Source organism: Uloborus diversus, chromosome 6, assembly GCF_026930045.1.
Source record: "Uloborus diversus isolate 005 chromosome 6, Udiv.v.3.1, whole genome shotgun sequence".
Lineage (NCBI taxonomy): Eukaryota > Metazoa > Arthropoda > Arachnida > Araneae > Uloboridae > Uloborus > Uloborus diversus.
The window spans coordinates 146,802,172-146,824,704 of NC_072736.1; the positions used below are offsets into that span (position 1 = coordinate 146,802,172).

Below are 22,533 nucleotides of genomic sequence, written 5' to 3' on the forward strand. Positions count from 1 at the left end.
AAAGTATTTTAAACTGTGTACTTTTATATCAATGCATTTAAGTCATGAATTAAATCATAAAAATTTTAATTGTGTTCATTTCTAGTCAATGATGAATTTGAAAGGAAAAAAAAATAGAATTCATGAGGCTAGAAATTCATTACTCACTCAAGAAATTAAAGTACACATTTTCTTAAAGCAAAAAGCAAGAGAATGCAGATAACATTAAGGTTTTTTAAACAAATTGATATGACTTTTTTGACATCTTGTATGTTTTCCCATTTTTTCAAGCCCCCCCCCCTTTTTTTTTTAAGACAAAAAGTATTAAATCTGCCAATATTATTTTTTGCATCCATGCACTAACATACAGTCTGACCACATGTGTAATCTGGCAAGCGGTAAAGTTAGGACAAAAATGATCCTGCTATTTTCCCTAGATTCGTTCCATCTGAATGAATCTAGCAGGGGAGATGAGAAAACAGTATTGGGATTTATGGCATTAATGGCATATTTTAATTAATTATTAATTAATTATGGCACTCTCTTAGTAGAAAATGAGGGAAAACAAAAAAAGTTTCTATAGAAACAATAAAAAAAATAATAAAATGTTTTCATTTCACCCGGAAATGTAAAAGCAAAATAGTAAACTCAAAATTATGTTGTAAAAAAAAATCTATTATATTTTGCAGTAAGAATATACATCAAACTGTATTTTAGATTTAAAATTATTGCTGTGAACAAATTGTTTACAAAACTGGATCTAAAAAATTAAAAGGCAAAATCACGGATCTGTAATAAACAAACTACCACCCCTGTAAACTAATAGGTGTGTCCATTTTTGTTTGTAGACCGAATGCTTGCCTTTCCATATCATCGGTCAGACTGTTCTCCATTGAGAAGAGATAAAATGGAGGGAGTGAGGACTTTTAGTCAAGAAACCAAGTCCCCATGTCACATGATAGATTTTAAAGCAAAGTATTGGAAGTAATCAGGTTTCTTTCACTTGTTTCAAGCAAAACGACCCAACCATTCATCGTTGTTGAGTCACGTGACTTGGGGTCTTTGGATCTGCTTTTGCTAAGCCAATGATTGGACTTGCTCCCTCTGTTTCAATTCCTGCTCTAAGCTGTTCTCCCATATGCAATGTAAAGCATTCCACACATCTGAATAAAATGTTGCATCATATTGATTCACTGTTCAATCACCACTATAAAGTGCCCCATAACCTATCACGAACTAAAACCACAAAAAAAAAAAACATATTTCCTGTCTCTAGATGCCCCATACATTAGCACATACAGGAATATTGCCAAGCTATAAAAATTGTAAATAGATACCCAGATTCAGACTATTTCAACTTTTTTAAAATGAACTCTATTTATGACAAGCAAATCAAATTTAGGATTATGCAAAAGCATATGCAACAAAACAGATGTCCTTTATAAAAAGAGGATCACCAGAAACTTTACACCACTTATCATTAGGAAAGGAAAAATGGTATCATGCAAAAGCATCCTGGCAACTATTGGTCTGCTACTTGAACACATGGAATTTGAATCATTTTCTGAATTAGTTAATACTCTCTTAGGGAACTTCTACATTTTAAAATTTTAGGGGATCCTACTATCAAATATATGTTTAAGAAAGTGAATTTGGAAGCAAGCAAAAGCATATAATTTCCATTCTTTACATAAGCCAATGAGTTTTCAAATTACTGACATCATACTACAAACCAGTTTCCATATTGGACTAGCATAAATATAAGGTAACCAATAAAGTTCTTGCCGTTTTCAATGATGGAAAAAAAGATGGTTTACAGAAAGTATAGCCTTTTGTTAGTATGTTAGTGCTTGAAGTAATCTGTATCGTCATCGAGGATCTTCTGCCAACTTGTCTCTAGTTGTGCAATCCCTTTCAGGTAAAATTTGGGTGTCTTGGATGCAAAGAAAGCTGTGAGTGCTTTGCGCAGGTCTGTTATGAAGGATTTTCCCCAAAGATAATTGTACAGGGATTGAAGGACGTAGTAATTTGTTGGCGCAGGGTTAGTTGAATACAAAGGACGGCACAAAGTCTCTCAACCAAGTCGCCAAATGGTATCCATGGCCACTGTGCACATGCAGTTGTGCGTTATCCCGCAGGAAAAGTAATCCTTTGTGTTTCACCAGTAATGGCTCCTTTGTTTGCAATACTTGTTACACACGTTCGATTTACTGTGAATACATGGCCGCAGTGATGGTTTGGGACACTGGAATCAGCTCATTGTTAACAATTTGGCGACTAGTCTACCAGAAACAAAGCATGATCTTGTGTGGGTGCATAGATGACCATGCGGCGTAAGGGGCAGTGACCTGTGATGCCAACCAATGTTTGGAACACTTGGGAGTGTCATACAGGACTCGCTTTTCATCACTAGAAATAACTCAATTGAGTATGGGTGGACTACAGTGCCGAGAAAGCAATGACATACAAGCTGTCACTCATTGGTTCTTGTGAATTTCTGACGGCTAGAGCGGAAATCGCTTGCCAGCCTTTAGGACTTACTTAAGTGGTGCAGACGAAGTTTTACCAGAATCTTGAAGCTGTCTTGTAAGTTCACCATATGTTAGGCTACTGTCCTTGTTGATCGCTGACTCCAGGACCTTGATTATCCTAGGATAGTGGTCGTCAACTACGAGATTCATCACAAAGAGACAAAACTCCAGATCTGAATTTTGGAACCATTGCCTTCATGTAAGTTCACTCACACCACTCTCGTCAAGCGTTTGACATGTTCAACGAGTTGATGCAGCTGCTGAAAAACCTATTTTAAAATCATAAAGCAAAAAATACCGAATGAGCTCTTTTCACACTTCTATTTTGCTATTCTGCTGTACAGGTCCCATTAGAGCTAATCTCCCCTGACCGATCCTTAAAACACTTGATATACTAACTTGCACACTTGATAGCTGCTTAAACCAAGTGACACAAGAATTTTGCACACTATTATCACTTTTTTCGATAAAAAAGTAAAAACGGCAAGAACTTTATTGGTTACCTTATACATCTCAGCAAACAAAACCAGACAGCATGCCATTTACGATCAGCAAAGCAAGTTCGCAGCCATGCAAAAGCATACCTGGATAATATCCAGACATGGAACTGTCAGGCTTATTCAGATTCCATGCAGACAGTGCACGATTATGGGCCAAGGCCTGAGCCCTCAGGCGAGCGGCTCGTGTGAGCCTGGGAGCCGGGGCCAAGTGCAGCATGCTCTGGGCCGAGCGCATGCCACCACTGGTAGGCGACAGGCGCTGGGTGTCCTTCTGGGCAGAAATATCTCCCAGATGCATCATGCTCCTGGACATGCTGCCCCTTCCAGAAGAAGAAGAAGACACAGGGGGTGCATGTAGGCGCCTGCCGACCGCATTGGCCAGGTTACACATGCTCTTGCTCATGCTGGGGGACACGGTCCCTGGGTTCGGAGTGGTGGTGCCCATCCTGGAATAGGTCCTGCGTGGTTGTGCCAGTTGGTCCAGACGAGTCATGCTGACGGCCCTCATGGCATGATTACCTCTGGGGGTCACGTGGGGGGTGATGCTGCGCTCCCGGGTCAGGGTCGGGGTGATGTCCGTCCTCTTGCGTCCTCGGAACCCCGAAGATGACGAGAGGGAGACCATGCTTCTGGACATACAATCGTCTCCTGTATGACATTGACAAACAATTTTAAGTTATGACAAAGATGGCAGGAATTGGGAAATAAATTAAGGTTTTAATTATATCATATGTAATCAGTGACAGAACATACATGCACAATCGAGCTCATGTTAGTGAAATGAAATGTTAAAACAAAAAAAAAAGAGTTTTAAAGGAAAGCGTTAAAAACAATACATTTGAACTAGACACAAAAACGAGCAAAGGAGGATAAATTAGCAAACTAAGATGTGTTTTACTGGTGATTGACCTAGTTATTTTTATTTAGTAAAGTACATTACCTCTGCCCCTTAAGTTGAAATAAAGATGACTTTAACTTTGTAACCAAAGAGATTTGAAATCTGGTAGTTACAAGAAAAAACTAAGTGTATGTGCAAATTTTTTTACACGAGAAGAGTCTAAAAAAATTGATAATGTAATTTACACAGCACATTATCAACTTTCACAAAACTTGGGGGATTACAATTATTATTTTACAAATATATACACACACACAAGATTGTCTCTTAGTATTACTGCTAGTCAAAAATACATCGATGAAAATACAAGAGGTAAAAGTACTTACAATTATTAAAATGTTGACAACATAAATCTTTCTCTACTTTGTAATATACTTAAACACCTCAAAAAAATCTGATCAGTGATATTTTTACGTTGTTGAGGAATTAATAATAAATAATATTGCAAAATATTGGGATTGTGGGATTACAGACTAATCATACGTTGATTACAAATAATGTGGAGATGACAACCTTTTTTTAAAGTGCTTGCACTATAATTTGAAAAACTACCAAGATGGTTTAAACATTTAAAAGGTTTTTGCACCTGATTTGTACATAACTATAACTAATGGTATTTGTACATAAAATTTTATTTTGAAATTTTTTTTGTCACAGAACTTATCGATAACAGGGATAGTTTAGCTGTATCGAAAGCATCGAAATCATTCTTATTAAAGGAAAAGCATTCCTACTCTACAAGCACTCAGTTGCGGTTATAAGACCATGCATGGAATTTTATCATTCACAAAAAAAAAAAGTTTAGTTTGCTCAGATCACACAAAAAGCCGACTCGCAAGCACAATCCGGTACAGGTCCAGACTTCTCCCTTACTCACCGACTAAAACCCCAGAACCCGTGAGCCAGCCGGACGAAGGGCTGAGAAAAAAATTTGGCCGAGGAGAGTTCTCCCACATAGAGAGGCAAGCTTTCATGTCATCGGAGCTCTTATGCTGCATAGCTATGTGTTTAGAAAGATTACCGACTCGATCCGGTTCGAGACTGGAGGAACGGTAATGGTAGTCGTTAGAATAGATGTCAGGTTGAGAAAAAGTGTCTGGAAAATAGGAATTGAAACATACTGAAATCATGAGAAAAAGCCAAAATAATGTAAAGACCAATTAAGAAGCATAAGTAATGAACACAAAAGAAATAATACAAAAGTATATTTAAAAAAAAAAAAGAAAATAGCAACTGAAAATAAAACCAGTAGTATCTTATATAATTAAAAACTGAGCGTATGTATCTATGCATGTAAGTCCATCCAGCCGAGTATCAATGAATTCCTAATTTTCCCATCTTTTTATGTTTCGCTATTTAACATAATCCTTTGATAATAATTAGGGGATATATCGATTAAAAACTATCAATTATGACACTTAGAATTTGATATAAAATCCCTATTTTTCAAACGCTTTCCTCCATTCAAATTATTATTCGGGGCTTCATCTCAACTTTCCGCAACATTGCTTTTATTCAAATTTAGAAAATCATTGAGAAGAAAGATCTGCTGCCATTTTTTTTCTCAAATATGAAGAAATAAAATTCATACTTTTGTTTTGAGGCTTTTCCTGTAATTGGGGAATTTAAAATGTTTCCTTTCTGGTTCTTTTTCTGCATTCGGCCACAAAATTTTCTGATATTTTTTTTTTTTTTTTTGAATCCCAATTGTTGAACACGCGTCACTTGACATGACTATCATTTTCGAGGTAGATTGTGCAAAGCCGGGCAACGCAGCTAGTTCATTCTTATTCTTGGAAATGAAAGATGTATTTTTTGTATGTTTTAAGACACAATTAAATAATAATTGCATCACATTAAACAATATGTCGTTCAATCCATTTGCACAGACTAGACATTTTTACTCATAGGTTTGCACATTATTCGTTCAAATTCGTTCATTTTTAATTTTGATGTACAGTCGACTCCCGTTACAACGCAACTCGGCTTACGCGAAATGGCTATAACGCGAGTTTTTCACGAGCAACGAATTTTAGAGTTAAAGCAAATTTCTTGCTCTCAACACGAAAGTATTTGCAAAGGAATCGTGGTGCTAAGTGTCGGCTTCGTTATTGACTGCTAAATATTGACATTGTGAATGGACATTTGTACTTTTAGCATCACTGACTGCGCAAGTTCCCACACACCGCACTAGTCTAAACATCGCTTTGTTAGTGTGTATAAATATCCACTCCCCATTTTTCACTAATTTAATCTAAATATGAAAGGTGATGAAATATTATGGCACCTATAGGCACTCTGTTTCATCTAAAGTTTGTGAAGGTGGAAACAAAAAGTTAAAGTTTGAAACAATTTAAGAAAAGGCAAAGGTTCTTAATACGCTTGAACAACTAAAAAGTGGATCGAAGGTAGCACAATTAGGTGTGAGTGAATCTTCCATATGTACAATTAAGAGTCGAGAAAAGGCAATCCGTTTAAGTTCAGAACTTAGTTTTAATATGAAACTCGCAGAGTAGTGTCTAAGCAAAATGCAAATAGTATGAAATTTGAAGCTGCTCTTGTATTATGGATTATAGAGACTCTGAAAGGGTGGTTTACCACGGATGGAAAAGTTATAAGATTCATGCTGTAATAAAGAGTATATTGGAATAATGATCTGATTGCGCCAGCATAAATCATAATCTTAATTTTTTTAAGCTATAAATCTGACTATAATTGTATCTAATGTACTATTATAGTGCAGCGCTTTATTATTACTACATGCTGCATGTACCGTACATGTGTTTTATTTTACATCTTTCTGGCACATTGATCATTGATTTTGTGCATCGTAACAGTATTTTATGTTGAATAATGCAGCTTTTTTAAAAATACAGTAAAAAGTGAGCTCTTTATGTAAGAAACGATAATATATAGTTTAAAAATGGTTTAAAACAGTTTGAGGGGTGCTTAAAACTGTATAAAACAATTGGGTATGTTATTTAAAAAATCATATGCATACCCTTTTTCATTTCGACTTACGTGAGGAGTCTTGGAACGCATTCCTCGCGTAAGTCGGGATCCGACTGTATTCGAATGTAAGAAACCATTACATATAATAATATCCATTATGTATAATACATAATAACCATTACGTATCAATTTCCTAAAACAAAATTTTGCACTTAAAAAATACTGAGTTGTGCGTGTGACCTTTGTACTTGAAAAATACTGAGTAGCGCAAGCTGTGGGTGTGACCATTTAATTGTTGGAAATAGAATTTTTACAAATATCTCTACACTTACTTTTGCCCAGGTAACTGAACTTCACGATAATCAACCGATGCTTGTTCGGACCAACGATCCGAGTGAATCGGAAGTGAGTGATCGGATCGGATGTGTGACGTAACAGACTCCCGCCATTGGCTTAGCAGGGAGGCGTCTCTGCCACTTGGTGCATCCTCATTGGTTGCGTGGACGTGAGGGCATCGATGTGAATAATGATGAGGACAGACTATTTAATAGCGATCGGAGCTGAGATTCGCTCTCTCTTTTTTAAGACTCGTTCGGTGATATCTGTCCTGTAAAAGGTAGCTAGGGTAGAGCTCGTATTGTTCGGCGGATTGCCAACTGTGCTTGGCTGATCGTAGTAATAGATTAGCGAGCCGTATTAGGATGAGCTTAACTAACTTGCTAGTCATATTTAATTAATCTTTTTTACCTTTGGCTTCAGTTATGTTTATACAATTATATTTACCTTTTTTCACGTGTTAATAAATTTTAGTTATTTTTTAAAGAAGTCTCTTCATCAGTTATTCACAGAAAGTAGATGAAATGTTAGTTCTTTCACTAACTCTGCAAGAAGTATTACAGTTAACAGGTGGTATCATTCATCAATGGTATCATTAATCACACGCGCGACAAGTACAAACAATTATTTTTAAATACAAGAATTTTTTTAGAAACTTGATGCTTCATATTATGATACATAATGGTTTCTTTTACTCAAGCTTTAAAATTGTACAAACAATGCAAATTCATGAGTGTAAAAATGTCTCATCTGTGCAAATGGATTGAGCAATGTACATTAAATATGGTTCCACAACTTTTGAGCCCAAGGTTTTTTTTTTTTTTTTTTAATTTTAAATGCTGGACTAACCAAATTTCCTGTCAAGACTGCAAGCAGATGTTGCTCTCGGCGGACCGAGCTCCCTTTCTTCCGACTTTCTGCTACTCACAGAAGACATTAAAACAGAACCTTGGCCTGTATTTCTGCCAATGCCTATGGCTGCGAGATCGAGATCGAAAGACCTGGGCGTTGAGCTTCCGAATGCGAAACATTGGGAATTTCTTTGTGCGTTTCGTCTTGCTTCTATCCTAGCTTCTCTCTCCATGTTGCGACGTAAAATGGCTTCCTTACGTTCCTGCAGAGAAGATTTCTCACAATAAATACAATCTCGAATTTAAAAAAAAAGTTTTTTCAATCTTTTTCCTCCCCATTTTTTAAGTTGAATAATTAATAATTTATTTGATAACAGTAATCTCAAATGTGAACCATATTCCCATATACAGTTGGCTCTCTGTTTAACGATGCTCTATTGAACGACTTTCTCTATTTAAAGACGACTTTCCATGGTCCCGGGTGCTCCACTAGTTTTAAAAGCATTCAAGGATGCATTCTACTTAAGAACGATTTTTTGTGATCCCTTGAAAGTCGTTAAATAAAGAGCCAACTGTATTTTATTAAATCCTAGGGTTATTGCTCCAAAATTTTGGGGGGCATGGGGAGGGGGTAAACAGTATATAATCAATACATTTTATAGGGGGAAACAACAAAAAATTAAATACATAATAAGTGCATAATTACATTAAGTTTTAAAACTTATGAGGATAGTTGACTACCCCCTCCCCCGAATCACCCAAATGATGACTTTGCTTAGTTTGTTTATTTTTTACAAAATTGAGAAGTGATACTTCCGTTTCATTTGAACATTTTGAATAACTTATTTTCAATTAGCAACAAAGTGTGTATTAAACAAAAATAATATTAGATTAAAAAGTATAAATTTAAAAGTAACTAATAAATTTTAATATCAATGTCTCTTCAGAGGTGACAGCAAGATGCAAAGATTTAATATTAACTAGAAGAAATGGTAACACATGATTTATATGGAAAAAGTAAATAAAAGTAAAATTAAATTTAAAAGAAGCAAAATAAAATGGAAGAAGATCCAGTTTATGTTTGCCACTTTTAAATGGAAATTTCAAAAATGCCTTCCATTTCAAACATGCCAAAAGCTATTGTTAGGCATACCTTATGAATTTGTGGCAATAATTAAAATTCAGCATCTCGGGAAAATAAAACAGTTTTATGCATAAAATCATTCATACATTTAAAATGCTTATGCATGGCAGAAAAAAAAAACCTATATTAGTTTCTCTTTGATGGCAATAAATTATCTTATAGTTCATCATTTATTTATTTAGCAATGCCACTGCAAACAGTTTCCATCAGATCGTTTTCTGATTGAAGCTCTCTTCACTCGCACTAAAATATTTTACACAGCCATTTATAACAAAAATGTTTGTAAAAGCCTCAATTATTTTACATCTATCTACCAATCTATGTGTATAATGGAATATTTCAATTCAATCTTCTCCCACTCGAAGTGCTAGGATTTTCTAAAAATTTGGCACGTGACTTTATACTTTGTGATAATTCACTATTCTATAATCATCTTAAATAAATATGGCTTAATAATTAGTTCATTTCAATTTCAAGCACAATTTGAACCCCTAATATGTGGGTTTAAAAAATGCCCAAACATAGTAATATTATACATCAATAGAAAGCCCTGTTTTTTCTGCATGAGGTAAAATTTGTTCAAATTTCCCAAAGTAGTTAGAACATGAATTATTATTGTTTTAAACTATTTTCAAGCCAAAACTGTAGGTGAGTCTTCAATCAAAAACAGCGGTTTTTCTTGAATAGGGTCATTGCTAAAAATACCTATTTTCTATGTCATGACTTTTCATCGATTTGATTGGCTGCTGCAACATGGTCCTTAGATTTTTCATATTGCTAATAAGGTATATTCATAGGGTTACCGCCCTACAGCCAGGGCTAAGGCAGAAATACATAAAATACACCGCCAGTTCAGTCAATTCCAGCCGAGGACTGCAGTTTCGTGTTTATTAGCACTCATCAGCCCGGCATAGGAAGTGAATGAGCTGGAGGTGTAAAACCTCTTAAGAAAGCCAAGAGTGCCAAACAAACTGGTAGCTAATATAGAATTAGCACTGACCAGACGAGTGGCAATGGTTCGGTTCAACTCAAAGATTGAAGGCAAGGCATGGTACATTCATTAAGTTACCGCCCAACATCCAGGGCTACACAGCCAGCAGTCCTCTGCTGGAATTGACTGAGCTGGTGGTGTATTTCATGTATTTCTGCCTTAGCCCTGGCTGTAGGGTGGTAACTTAATGAATATACCATGCCTTACCTTCAATCTTCGAGTTGAACTGAACCATTGCTTTGGTCACTCATCTGGTCAGTGCTAATTCTATATTAGCTACCAGTTAGTTTGGCACTCTTGGTTTCCTTAAGAGGTTTTCCACCTCCAGCTCATTCACTTCCCATGCCGGGCAGATGAGTGCTAATAAGCACGAAACTGCAGTCCTCGGCTGGAATTGACTGAGCTGGTGGTGTATTTCATATGTTGATAAGGTAGTTAAAGAAAGTGTTAAATTAAGATCTCACTTGTTCAGCTTCCCATATTTGCCTCTTCCTTTCTTCAACCTGCTGTCTCCTTTCCAGTTCTCGAACACGAGCTTCTTCTATTTTCCTCTTTCTTTCCTCTTCTTGCTGCTCCCTATGTTTCTTTGACTGTAGAAACTGCTGTTCCAGATCTTTTAGCCTCTTCAACCTTTCCTCTTCTTGTTGCTCACGGAATATTCGGATTCTTTCCTCCTTATCCTTCTGATTCTGCAGATCCTTTGGATCAGCTAGTAAACATGTTCAAAATTAAGATGTGAATTAAAACAGTATGTTTGAATTGAAAATATGAACTGTGAAAGCAATGTTGATAAAGCACAAAATTGGCAAATGATTGCTAACAGGTGTTTCAGGATTATGAGGAACCCCTTTTTCAAAGCAAAAGAAAAAAAAAGGTGGCTTTTGACAGCTACTCACTATTTTTGCATTAAAAATAAAGTTCCTTGCAACCTTGAAACGTGTTTGCAGCAATTTTGAAATTTTATGGCAAATATGAATCACTGTATTTCACATTGTTTGATGTTATCTCACAACTATGTTTCTTTTCTTTTTTTAATAAATTCAATTTTTTTCTCTCAACTAGCTATGTTGCACTCTAGCTGCGCTGCCCGGTTTTGCAAGGTCTACCTCAAAAATAAAAGTTATGTCAAGTTACGTGTGTTCAACAATTTGGCTTAAATAATAGAAAAAAAAAACAAAGAAAATAATGCATAATTTCCCGTCAAAATATTGATTCTTAAATTTCGTTGATGGCAAATTTAAAAGTCCCCAATAAATTAAACGCAATTAATACCACCAAAATCCTTGATTATTTTCTGCTGGCAGTACAAAAAAAAAAGGCTAAAAATATTCAAAAGGGAAAAATTTTTACCTCAAAACAAAAAAAAGATTTTATTTGTTCACAGTCGAGAAAGAAAATGGCAACAGATCAAAAATGATTTTATTCCCACTAATTTAAAGCAAACGATAAATTCCCGATTTGATATGGATGTTCAATAAGGCTTTAAAATGCTTATAACTTTTTCCACTGAATTTTACAGCTTTTTTTTTTTTTTTTTTTTGAAATTCAAAGTAAATCAACTTCAGGGGTATTTTTCATGAGCTTTCAAATGAGACTTCAATCAAGCTAATTGGTTAATTATTTTAGGTACAAAGAGCTATGTGATGCCTTTTCGTGTCTTAAAATTAAACTTCGAATGGTTTTTTTTTTTTTTTTTTTTTTTTTTGCATTCGAAAACCCCACTACATTCTTTCTCGGGTGCCCAAGAACATTCCTGCCAAATTTAGGCGAAATCTGACATAAACTGGATTTGTATAGGGAACATACACACACACAATATATAGTTTCATTCATATAGATATTCAAAGTTAATTTCATTCATGACAAAAACAATAAGTATACCTCACTAAGAATCAATATGTTAAGGAGCAACTTCTTTGGGAAAAAAATCTCAGAGAATGAAAAAATGAAAAACTATTTTACTTTTTAAAGTAAATAAATTACATTGAAAATAGGGTTTTTGGAACTAACTCTCACCAATAGATATCTTACAAAATTACATATTAAGAATAAATTTTAAGCACACTCTTGAAAGTGATATTATCATTATCATTACTTCAAGCAATTTTCAATTTTAAAAATTAAAAGAAAAAATTACTTTTATCATTGAAAAATAAAAATTGTAATCAGAACTTAACAAAACACACCTGGAAGCTTTGATTGTGCATTTTTGAATGAGTCTTCAAGCCCTCCATGTGCGAACCAATAAGATTCTAAGGAAAAGAGACAATAAAGGTATTCTGTGAGACAGTAGAGCAAATAAGGGTTATTTTAAACATAGAGAACATTTCATGAAACAGGCCGTAGTCATTTTTTCACATAGCTCTATTTCTAAGAACTATTCTCAGTAACAAGTAACTTCAGAACACATGTCTATATTCTGAAGTAATTTCAAGTTTTACATCTCATATGACAATCAGTCAACAAAAAGGAAAATTTTCAAAATTAACTTCTCTCAGAGACTCCTCACCCCCCCCCCCCTCCCAGACCAAAGTGAAAGGCTTGGATACCCAGATTTTCCTATTTAATTGCTTTCCCAAGAACGTAAAAACCTGACTTCACCTGACTCAAAAACAAAAATGCTGAAGCACAATTCAGAAATTGTTGATTTAAATGAAATAACAAGAAGTTCCATACAGAACTAATCGAGCCTACTTCCCTGTATACCAACATTGATTTTCTAGCATACAATCAATATTTCCTCAAAAAGCTGAGGTAGCAAATTATATCAAACAAATATTTTTGGCATTTAAAACTGATTTCAAACAACAAAATATGCATCTTCCTATGCAATTCAGTTTCTCAAATTGTGAGTTTGTTTTTTAGTACATTTCAACCATTAATGGTTTTCTATTGAGAGCACACTCACACACGCACATCTTTAATGTTAGACAAATAATGCTATTTTGTCTTACATTTAAACATAATATTTTACAAGAGGCAAGTTGAAGAATAAAATTTCAAAAAATAAATAAATAAATAAATACTTCTCCCAACATATAATTTTGAATCTGAATAAGTAAAAAATTAATAAATATACAAAAATAAAAACAGAATAACTTTTCTATTAAAAACTTTTTAGTTGTTTACAAAAAAAAATATTTTTTTTTATCAATTTAATTACTATAAGTGCACCTAAAAAAAATTCCTATCAAAAAATAAATTCAAATGAATCCTTTGCCACTCATTCTTTCAGATAAATAATGAAGCACTCTGAATTTTCTTTTTGCCGCCAAAAATAAAATAAATTCTCCCACAGGCGTTAATGGGAAAAAAAAAAATTGCTCATTTTGAACAGGTTTTTCATTAAGAGCTTTTCCAACAAACTTTGCTTCTCGCAACTTCACCTTTAGGTTCGGGATCTATATTCGCCTTAAATTTCCACAGCTAAACATTTTTAAATTACACGTTCTTCGTTAAGAGCTTTTTCCAATGAAGTTCATTTCAAACAAATGTACCCTTAAGTTCAGGATAAGCATTTGTCTTAAATTTCCCTGTAGGAACTAATGTTACTTTTATGTTTTTGAATATGTCAAAAGCTATTGGCAGACCGACCGACAGACACACACAGGGTTCATACTCTATTTGAATAAAAAAATTCCATGACTTTTCCAAGACTTTTTCATGACTTCAATGAAAATTTTCATGACCTCGTTATACGAAGAGAATAGCACTATTTAATCTCAAACTTGGTAATATTTGGAAATCAGCATTAGCAAAACGTCTATATGAATGCCACAGCCTCATTGAAGCATTTACGCGTAATGGAAAAAAATATGAGTGCACACTTAAAAAACTAAACTATTCTTATTTATCTTCATCATGTAAATTTAAGTAAAGTAAAAATGCAGTGAAGCGAATATGATGATGCTTAAATGTCTGATATGTTTTTTTAAAAACAGGCAGAATGATATTGAATGGGACAAAGGTTGAATGAGTCATCACTAAGTTTCAATAAATTTGCTTCAAAAGTTACCTTTTAGTGTCAACAGTGCCGTTAATTATCAACGTAACTTGACAGTATTTTGGTTCTTTAAAGTAAAGCCACATAGTTTAGTTCTCTATGTTTCTAAACCAGATCTTTTTTGAAAAAACCATTCAGTGATGAATCAATCTTCTGATTCAAAAGTATATTTGTTTTGTTTTTTTTTTACAAATTTGCATATTTTCAAATGCATATAGATTAATAGGTTCAGAAATTCCAGAACACGTTTAATTCCCAACATTGAACATGGCAGTGGGTCACATGGATTAGTTTTGCGTGCCTTATGTAGGGCACTACTGTTTTAGAGCATTAGAATTCCTCTTTTTCTGTATTCTATTGCCTGACTTAAGATCTTTATTTTCTAAAACATTCAACAAATTAAGATAAACTCTGATAAATTTAATAATAAAGTCCTTACGAGCGATGGAATCAATCTCGCATGCAATTGAATTGCTTTTTTTTTGAGTGGGCGTGGCAAAACTAAGAACGTGAAATTTTGCTACTACAGAATATGAAACATAAGAAGTGTTGAAAATAACAGAAAATTCAAAATAAGTGATGTCCAGGCAGTAAAATCACATCTCAAAAAATAGCAAGTGGCTGCGACAGAAGTGGATGCAAAGAGATTTTAAAATTCGGATTTGATTTTTGGATCGTTCAATTTTCCACTTTCAATAGCTTTTATGTGCTATACTGTTAAATCACTCGAGATTTCTAATTCCCCTTTAGCTACTGTTCCTTTCTCTTGGTCCAAGACATTTTTCCATGACTTGAAATAAATTTCCATGACTTTCAATGAAAATTTCAATTTTCCATGACTTTTCCAGGTCTGAAATTCTGTTATTTTTTTTCCATGACTTTCCAGGATTTTCATGACCCGTACGAACCCTGCACACATTTTCACCATCACAAAAATAAAATATCCTTTCTAATTTTAAACTTTTCAATATTTATTTAATTAATAAAAGTCAAGAATAATTTCATTTATTTTTGACTTTTTATTTATTTTTTTAGCAACTTAAGAATTTGTAGGCAAAAAAAAAAATGAAATGTGAGAAATTTCTTATTTTTTACTTTGCTAGATATTGTTCTTCACAAAATCTTTCAGAATAGTATTCTTAAACTAGTATTTTGTGGTTATCACAAAATTTTCTTCTGCATCTTTTTATATGAACAATGTAGGTAAAATTGTCAGAAAAATTATCACTGTGTTGGGTTATCAGGGTTGAGTTTTAACCAGGATATGAAAAAAAACTAGGTTTATACTGGTAAAAACCGGGATAAAAAACCTAGGACATACTATTAGCATTATTCCATATTTATTTGCTGGTAGGCAGTAATACATTATTTTTAATCTCTACTTATCTAATATTATAGTTCACTATTATTTATTATTTAACATAAATATACGGGTGTTCTGTTTTAACCTGCAAGACCTCTATTTTCGCAACCATTAGTCCTAGATGCATACTTTCAATTGAAAAAATGTTCAAAATCAGATGCAGAGTTAAGGTATTGAAAATTTGAAGCAAAAAATAAAAATAAGTCAAAAAAATATAAAATTTAACTTTTTATATTGGCCCCAAGTGCCCTAACTTATATTTAGGGAAATAATTTCCATTGAAAAACATTTCCAACACAAAAAGTTGGAAATTAGTATGAGCAATATTTACCAAGATATGAAACGCAGCGTTTTGTGACTTACACTACTTTACATTCGCCGTCAATAACACCTTTTGGGGGAAAATATAGCAGTTAACAAGTTTTTAAAATTATATGTGTGCAGCGTGTGATTTTTCAAATTTTTCGAGGTTTTGCAGTCTGTTTTGTGCGTGTGATCACAGCATAACATTTGCATGAATTTTTGAATAGCAATGAAAAATATAACCACCTTGATTTTTTTTTTACTTTAACAACCTGTCATTCTTCTGAAAGGGCGATAAGTTCCAATATCACCTTCTGTATGGTCCCTTAAAACTTTGAAATGGAGTACCTCGTTGAGTTTTGGTCACACAAATGTCAAGTTTTTTGTGTCAGTAATAGTTTTCAATGGAGATTATTTCTCTAAGTATAAGTTAAAGGACCTAGAGCCTGTACAAAAAAGTTAAATTTTGTATTTCTTGATTCATTTTTATTTTTGCTTCAAACTTTCAATATCTCAACTCTGCATCTGATTTTGAACATTTTTGCAATTGGAAGTATGCATCTAGGACTAACGGTTGCGAAAATAGAGGTCTTGCAGGTTAAAACGGAGCACCCTGTATAATTACATATAAGCAAATAACCATTGGATCGTTGGGCAAGTAATAAAATGACAGCTGTCTCACGAGCTTTAGATGTAGGAAAAAAATTTCAAATGTAAGACAGGAGGACAAGTTTTGTGCTACAAAAAATTTAAAACTTGTATTTTGCTGCAGACTGTTAAGAGGATACAAAAGTTTAAATTAGTAAATTCATGTTTTGTCTTTCAACTGGATTGGTAAATTCATATTTATTCTTTTGTTTTAAAAATATTGCTCGGAAGAAACAAAAATGAAATGCATTTATTTTACTGTGTGAATGAGCTCAAAGATCGTATTCTTTAAAAATTAATTCTTTGAATATACTTAAAGAAAAAATATTTTTTTAAGTATGAGAATTTTTACTATAACGTATTTATTATGAGTTAGTATAGTAATTATTCAAAAAAACTTATTATGTATTATCAAGCCATAAGAATAACTGTTTTCCTTTTGCCAAAAATTGGAAAAAAATTTCATTTATTCTTCAGTATATTTTACTAAAAAAAGACAAAATTATTTTAGAGCCAATTTTTTTCCCTTTAAAATGATCATATCGCTGGCATGCAAAAATCAGCTAAATGAATTTTTAAAATTGACATTTTATCATTACCAAGAAAAAAGTGCTGTCCTTTTTATTTACCCTCCCCCCCCCCCCAGTTCAAAACTAATTTTAAAGAGGAAAGAGTCGAAAGTTAGATTATTGTTTAAATTAAGTGTTGACTTGGAATGAATGAGTACTGCCACTGAAATTTGAATGAAAATTGATTTTAATATAAATAAAAATGGAAGCTGTTCATGTATAAAACCTTACAGATGAACAGTTATAACCTTAATTTACTTTGAAAAAACAGAAACGTGTGCACACAAATGGCAGAAACAACAAAAAGTACCATGGATTTTTTTCCCCCTCCTCCAAGATGGTAAAAACCATGGACAAAACAGGTTTTTACACAGGCGGTGAAAACCAGTAAATACTACAGATGGTAAAAACAATGCCAACCCTAAAACAGGCCCATCATTTCATTTCAAAATTTTCCCCGAGTGGAAGGGCAAAGGGTTGTGCTCAATACATTATATAGGGGAAAAAACGATAATCAAGGGTGGGAGTGTCACTCCCCCCCTTGATTATCGCCCCCCCCCCCCCCCCGATCACCCAAATGACGAGCCTGGTGTAAAAGTTAACTAAAAATTTAACAGCATTAAATCCTTTTTTGGAGCCATCTGTAAGAAACTTTTTAATTACTAAAAGCCAATAGTGCAGGCGCGTATCCAGGGGTGGGGGGTGTCATGAGAGTCATAACTCCCTCCCCCTTGAAGAGACCAAAGACAGCCCAATAGTTGCGTTTCGGAGACATGCTTTGAGATAATCGCGTTAGCCTCCCATTTGCGCCTAAAATAACAATTAAGACTCCCCCCCCACTAAAACTAGAAGGTGAATCCACCCTTGAAATAAGGCAAATACACCAGAGGTGCCCATCTCCCTAGTAGCAAGGACACCCCCACAAAAAAAAAAAAACTCGCCCCCCCCCCCCCCCCCCCCCCCCCATAAAATGTCATCTGCGCCATGACCCCTTACTTCTCAATTGGGCACCCAAATTACACAAACTACGTCGCTTTAAAACCTACCTCAACACTGAGACTACCGAGATCGGATCCAACTTCTGGTTTTGAAGGTCATTTTTTGAAACATGCGGGGGGGGGGGGGGGGGGTGCAAAGTGTAATCTTCGGCCGCAAATGTGGAGGTTGAGGCAATTTTTGTGAAACTGTGTCCCAAAAATGCAGTTTTAGGTATGTTTGGTCACTAAAGGGTGGGGGATCTATGACCCCCATGATCATCCCCTCTGGATCCGCACCTAATTTTTGAGTTCCTTCTTTTTTTAATACTCTCTAACATTTTGCTCAGCTGAATTCGAAAAAGAGACATCCACGTTCATCTTCAGAACATGTTTGCTTGTATATCAACGAAATCATTCTTTATCGCGGCTGATTTTGTTCCGTCAACCTTGCTCAGGAATTCTTTTGTTTCTATCAGTGAAAGTTCCAATTAATATTCCTTCCTTTTAGATCAACTATATTTATTTTATCTCCGCTTGTTTTATCTCGTCTAGCTGATTACGCAACTCAACGGGTTACCCTAATTGCTCTGTGTTGAGTTCGTAAACACAGTACACGGCTCGTTTAAGGCCATTGCGAAAATGAATTGCTGGAATAAAAGGAAGCGAATTGAAAGCATTCAACTTTGATTTCATGTGATGCAGCTCTTGTTGTCAACATTCGTTTATTAAAGCCAGTTATGAATCCGCAAAGATTTGAAGAAGATAATTGCTAGAATATCAATAAATGAAAGAAAACGCTTCCGGTGATTTTTTTTTTTTTTTTTTTTTTTTTTTTTTGCATGTTCACCAGGGCCCGATTGTTACTGAATAAGCCAACTAAGCTGTAGCCTAGGGCCTCCGCTGAAAAGGGGGCCTGCTAACTGTTAAAATTGTTTTAGCCAATTGCTAAAATCGTAAGGTTTGACTATAAAAGGGCCCAAAAAACTGCATGACCTAAGGCCCCCCGGGCTCTGATGTTCACAAACCAAATCAGGTAATTTATAATCTAATGTAAAATTCAAGAATAAATTTCAAAAATCATTAAACTATATCCGAAATACAAACAAGGCATTGAAAAGCAAAGGGATGTAAATGCCAAAATTAAAAATTTGGAGATTTATACAAGTTTAAAATGACTATAAAGGAGAACTAGGTTAAGTTATTTTGGTTTCCAGTATTGAGTTTCCACATTGAAATTTAAATGTTTCCCTAATGAAAGGCAAAGCCGAAATGATTAAACTAGAGATCACATAAGAGATTTTATGCATGAAAATTTTCCCACATAAAAATTAAGGAATTTGAATAGTGAGTAGTGTAAAACAAATTAGCGAAGGTAATGTTGATGGGGACATGAACCCAAGGGTAATCGACATGGTCGATGAATATTAATGCTGCTCAATCACTAATTTATTAACAGCAACGCAATAAAATTTTTTGGTTAGGACTGTTTTTAGTTTTGAAATCCATAGTATCAGCGAATAGAAATTTTTAAGGATTGAACCATGATTAAACTTTGAGCGAAATTAAATATTACGCAAAAAAATATCAAAGACTTAGTATTGCGCTATTTTCCTCGTTAATTACATTCTTAAGTTCGTATATAGTTTAATCTGGCTTCACTCATGCTTATTGTTTTTTCACGATGAGGATAAATAAATGTGGATAATTGACACATTTCGAAAAAAAATATTGCTCATCTTTCTCAAGCGACGAGAATCATCCACCTCCTTCTCACTGATTAAAGCAAGCATTTTTATTTATTTATTCAATCAAAATAAAACAATTCACTGGAGCTACCAAAATAAGTTTTAAACATTTTTAGATGTGGTTGAGAGATAATCAGAAAAAATTCAGAGGTCGATGATCAAAAAGGTTCAGTCCCTGATTCGACCAATAGAATGAATAAATAAGGAACGCGAATGGCATTCTAAAATTAGCGCGACATAAAGAAATGCACCAATTCATTAATAAATGGAAGCTGTATATAAATCCGTGACATAATGAATAACGGATATCTGTAACTCATTCCATTAGTTTGATTACTCTTCACATTTTTACTCTCAAAAGCTAAGAAATGGTTACATTGAGGATGAGACTGGCACATGAATCATCGTTACTCAAGTGTTTCTCCTATCTATTCGTGGCGATTCAGCATTTCTTTCAAATAAATTATGCATGCGAGATCTATAATGATACTAAACAGACAAGAACTAATACATAGCATAGACTAACCTCTGGATTGTATTTTGTTCAATGTGCTGGGGCTGGTTTCGCCAGACATACCAGTTGGTGTAACTTTTTTCTCATTATCAACTGAAATCAAAGAGGGAGTAGTTATAATCCAGTTCATATATTTTTTTGAACAAACCGTAAAAAACGAATTCAACAAATACAAAATAAGCAATAAAAACAGATAAAGTTATTGTTGAAAAAATTCAAAATGTACAGCCATGGGCGTTGGAGGATTCGAGTTTGGGAGGGGCAAAATTGAGCACAAATGTGGGGTAGTTTTAAAAGGTTACCCCAAAATTCTTGAACTCGCATTCAGTTACCAATCCTAGTTTATGATAACATATATACCTATAAGGATTTTTATGAACCAACCTTTCTAAAAATAAAAAATAAAACTTCTTGTTGGTACTACCCTGGAATATTCCACCCGGTCGGGATGAAAATGATGAAAATGTACCCGAAGGGAGGAAAAGGCAAGGGGTGCCGCGAAGTGTCCATGGTACCCATATTAGTATATGTTAGGTGGGTGTATCAAATAAGGCCATGTAGATCAATATAGCAATCTCTCTATTTTTGACATAGAACAATAAAAATTCGCCATATCGTGTCTTCATTTCATCAGCCTGACTGATGGTTAAGCCTTTTTAACTAACAGTTTTTTATTACCAGGCAACAATGTGGCAAAAGTTATTACAGAAGAGAGATGTCAAAACTATCTTATCTTATTTAACGGTAGGTTTCGTTTCTATGCGGTTTACTGTAGTTTACTATCATAAAAAAGTTGTTCATAGTTCTTGAAGCCTAATTTATGAAGTTGACGAATCCAAAGCAGGGTTGGAAGAATTGGATCCAATTGGGTTGGACCCAATGTTTTTTTTTTTTTTTGGAAAAAAAAAACATTAAAAAACCCCATTATTGAGCTCACTTTTGGATTTTTTTTTTTTTAATTTTCTGGGTAGTTTTTTAAAAATTAAGTAATTTAAATGCATTCACAATTTAAACTTCTTTTTTATTTGTTCTTCATCACAGACAATGAACATAAAAAATGAATTTTGAACTTTAATAGTATTTCTTAACTCTTACCAGCATTGAAAAAATACTTCAAAGACTTTAAATAAATATATTTAACTTTTTTCTTTAACTGGTCAATAAATAACTAAAATTATCTTGACTAAGTCCTGTCACGTCTGATTTTCTCAATATTTGTAGATTGTACAAAGGAAACTACTCTAGCTAAAAGGCTTTCATGTGAATTATTTTCTGCAAACCAACACGTCACAAATCTCGAATAAACAAGGTATATTTTTTTTATAACTTAACAGGTTTTACAAATGGTCGGACAGAAAACAGAATAGAATGTCCAGTATTTTCATTATTCTACGAAAAAGTTTAATATTTGTTACTCTACCAGAAATAGGAAAACAGGTAACATAAAATTCAAAGGAATGACTTGATTAAACTGGAATTCAGTAAAAAAGGATTTAAACTACTTGAGGTTCTACAGTAGTTTTGCATAAAAAAATGAAATACAATAAAGTAAAATGCAAAAAAAAAAAAAAAAAATGTAATTAAAAACGAATAATAGATTTTATCACTCGAGAAGTAACTTTGCCTTAACTGTTGGTAATCATGGAAACTAAAAAATCTGAAACTTCACCATTCTTGGGTTTCGTCGTCTTTTCTACTTTTCTTCAGAAAACGCTGAATTTTAACTAGTTTTCCAGCTTTTTTTACCTTAAGACAATTTTTGCGCTTTGTCCATATACTTGTCCATATACCCATACGCTACAATATGCTACAAGTACCCTACATTTTCCCTTAAAAAAGACAAAAAAAAAACCCACATTTCTTTTCAAAAACCCAGCTTCAGTTGGGTTTTTTTCGGGTTTTATTTTAAAAAACCCTGGGTCCATGGGCTTTAAAAAAAAAGGGGGGGGGGGTTTGCCAACCCTGATTCAAAGTGAAAAATGTCTTTGTGTACCGTCATTTTTTCCTATGGTTTGATAACCTAGAAAAGTAGGTTGTGCCCAATAAGGCCATGCGATAAATATGTAGAAGCTGGTGTCAATTCAGTCATAAATGAGAGTGATATTTAGTTATGAACATTAAGATGGCCTTATTTAGCTCATTTACCTTACATGATAGAGCTGAACTATATAGGGCGCCGCGATTAAATTCTAATTCGTCAAAGGGTGCCGTGAGTCGAAAAAGTTTGAG

The 22,533-nt window shown here is 34.0% G+C and overlaps 1 protein-coding gene across 1 annotated transcript in view; it reads right to left on the bottom strand.

Annotated features, from left to right (window-relative positions):
- Window positions 1–22,533, bottom strand: part of LOC129224042 (ensconsin-like) — a 91,210-nt gene that overhangs the window by 15,228 nt on the left and 53,449 nt on the right. Inside the window, exons 2-7 of the mRNA XM_054858440.1 lie at window positions 20,317–20,397; window positions 12,369–12,434; window positions 10,647–10,891; window positions 8,046–8,310; window positions 4,786–5,004; window positions 3,095–3,658 (exon numbers count right to left, since the gene is read on the bottom strand). Of these exons, the coding sequence (XP_054714415.1) occupies window positions 3,095–3,658; window positions 4,786–5,004; window positions 8,046–8,310; window positions 10,647–10,891; window positions 12,369–12,434; window positions 20,317–20,397 (1,440 nt within the window). The remainder of the gene's footprint in view (window positions 1–3,094; window positions 3,659–4,785; window positions 5,005–8,045; window positions 8,311–10,646; window positions 10,892–12,368; window positions 12,435–20,316; window positions 20,398–22,533) is intronic.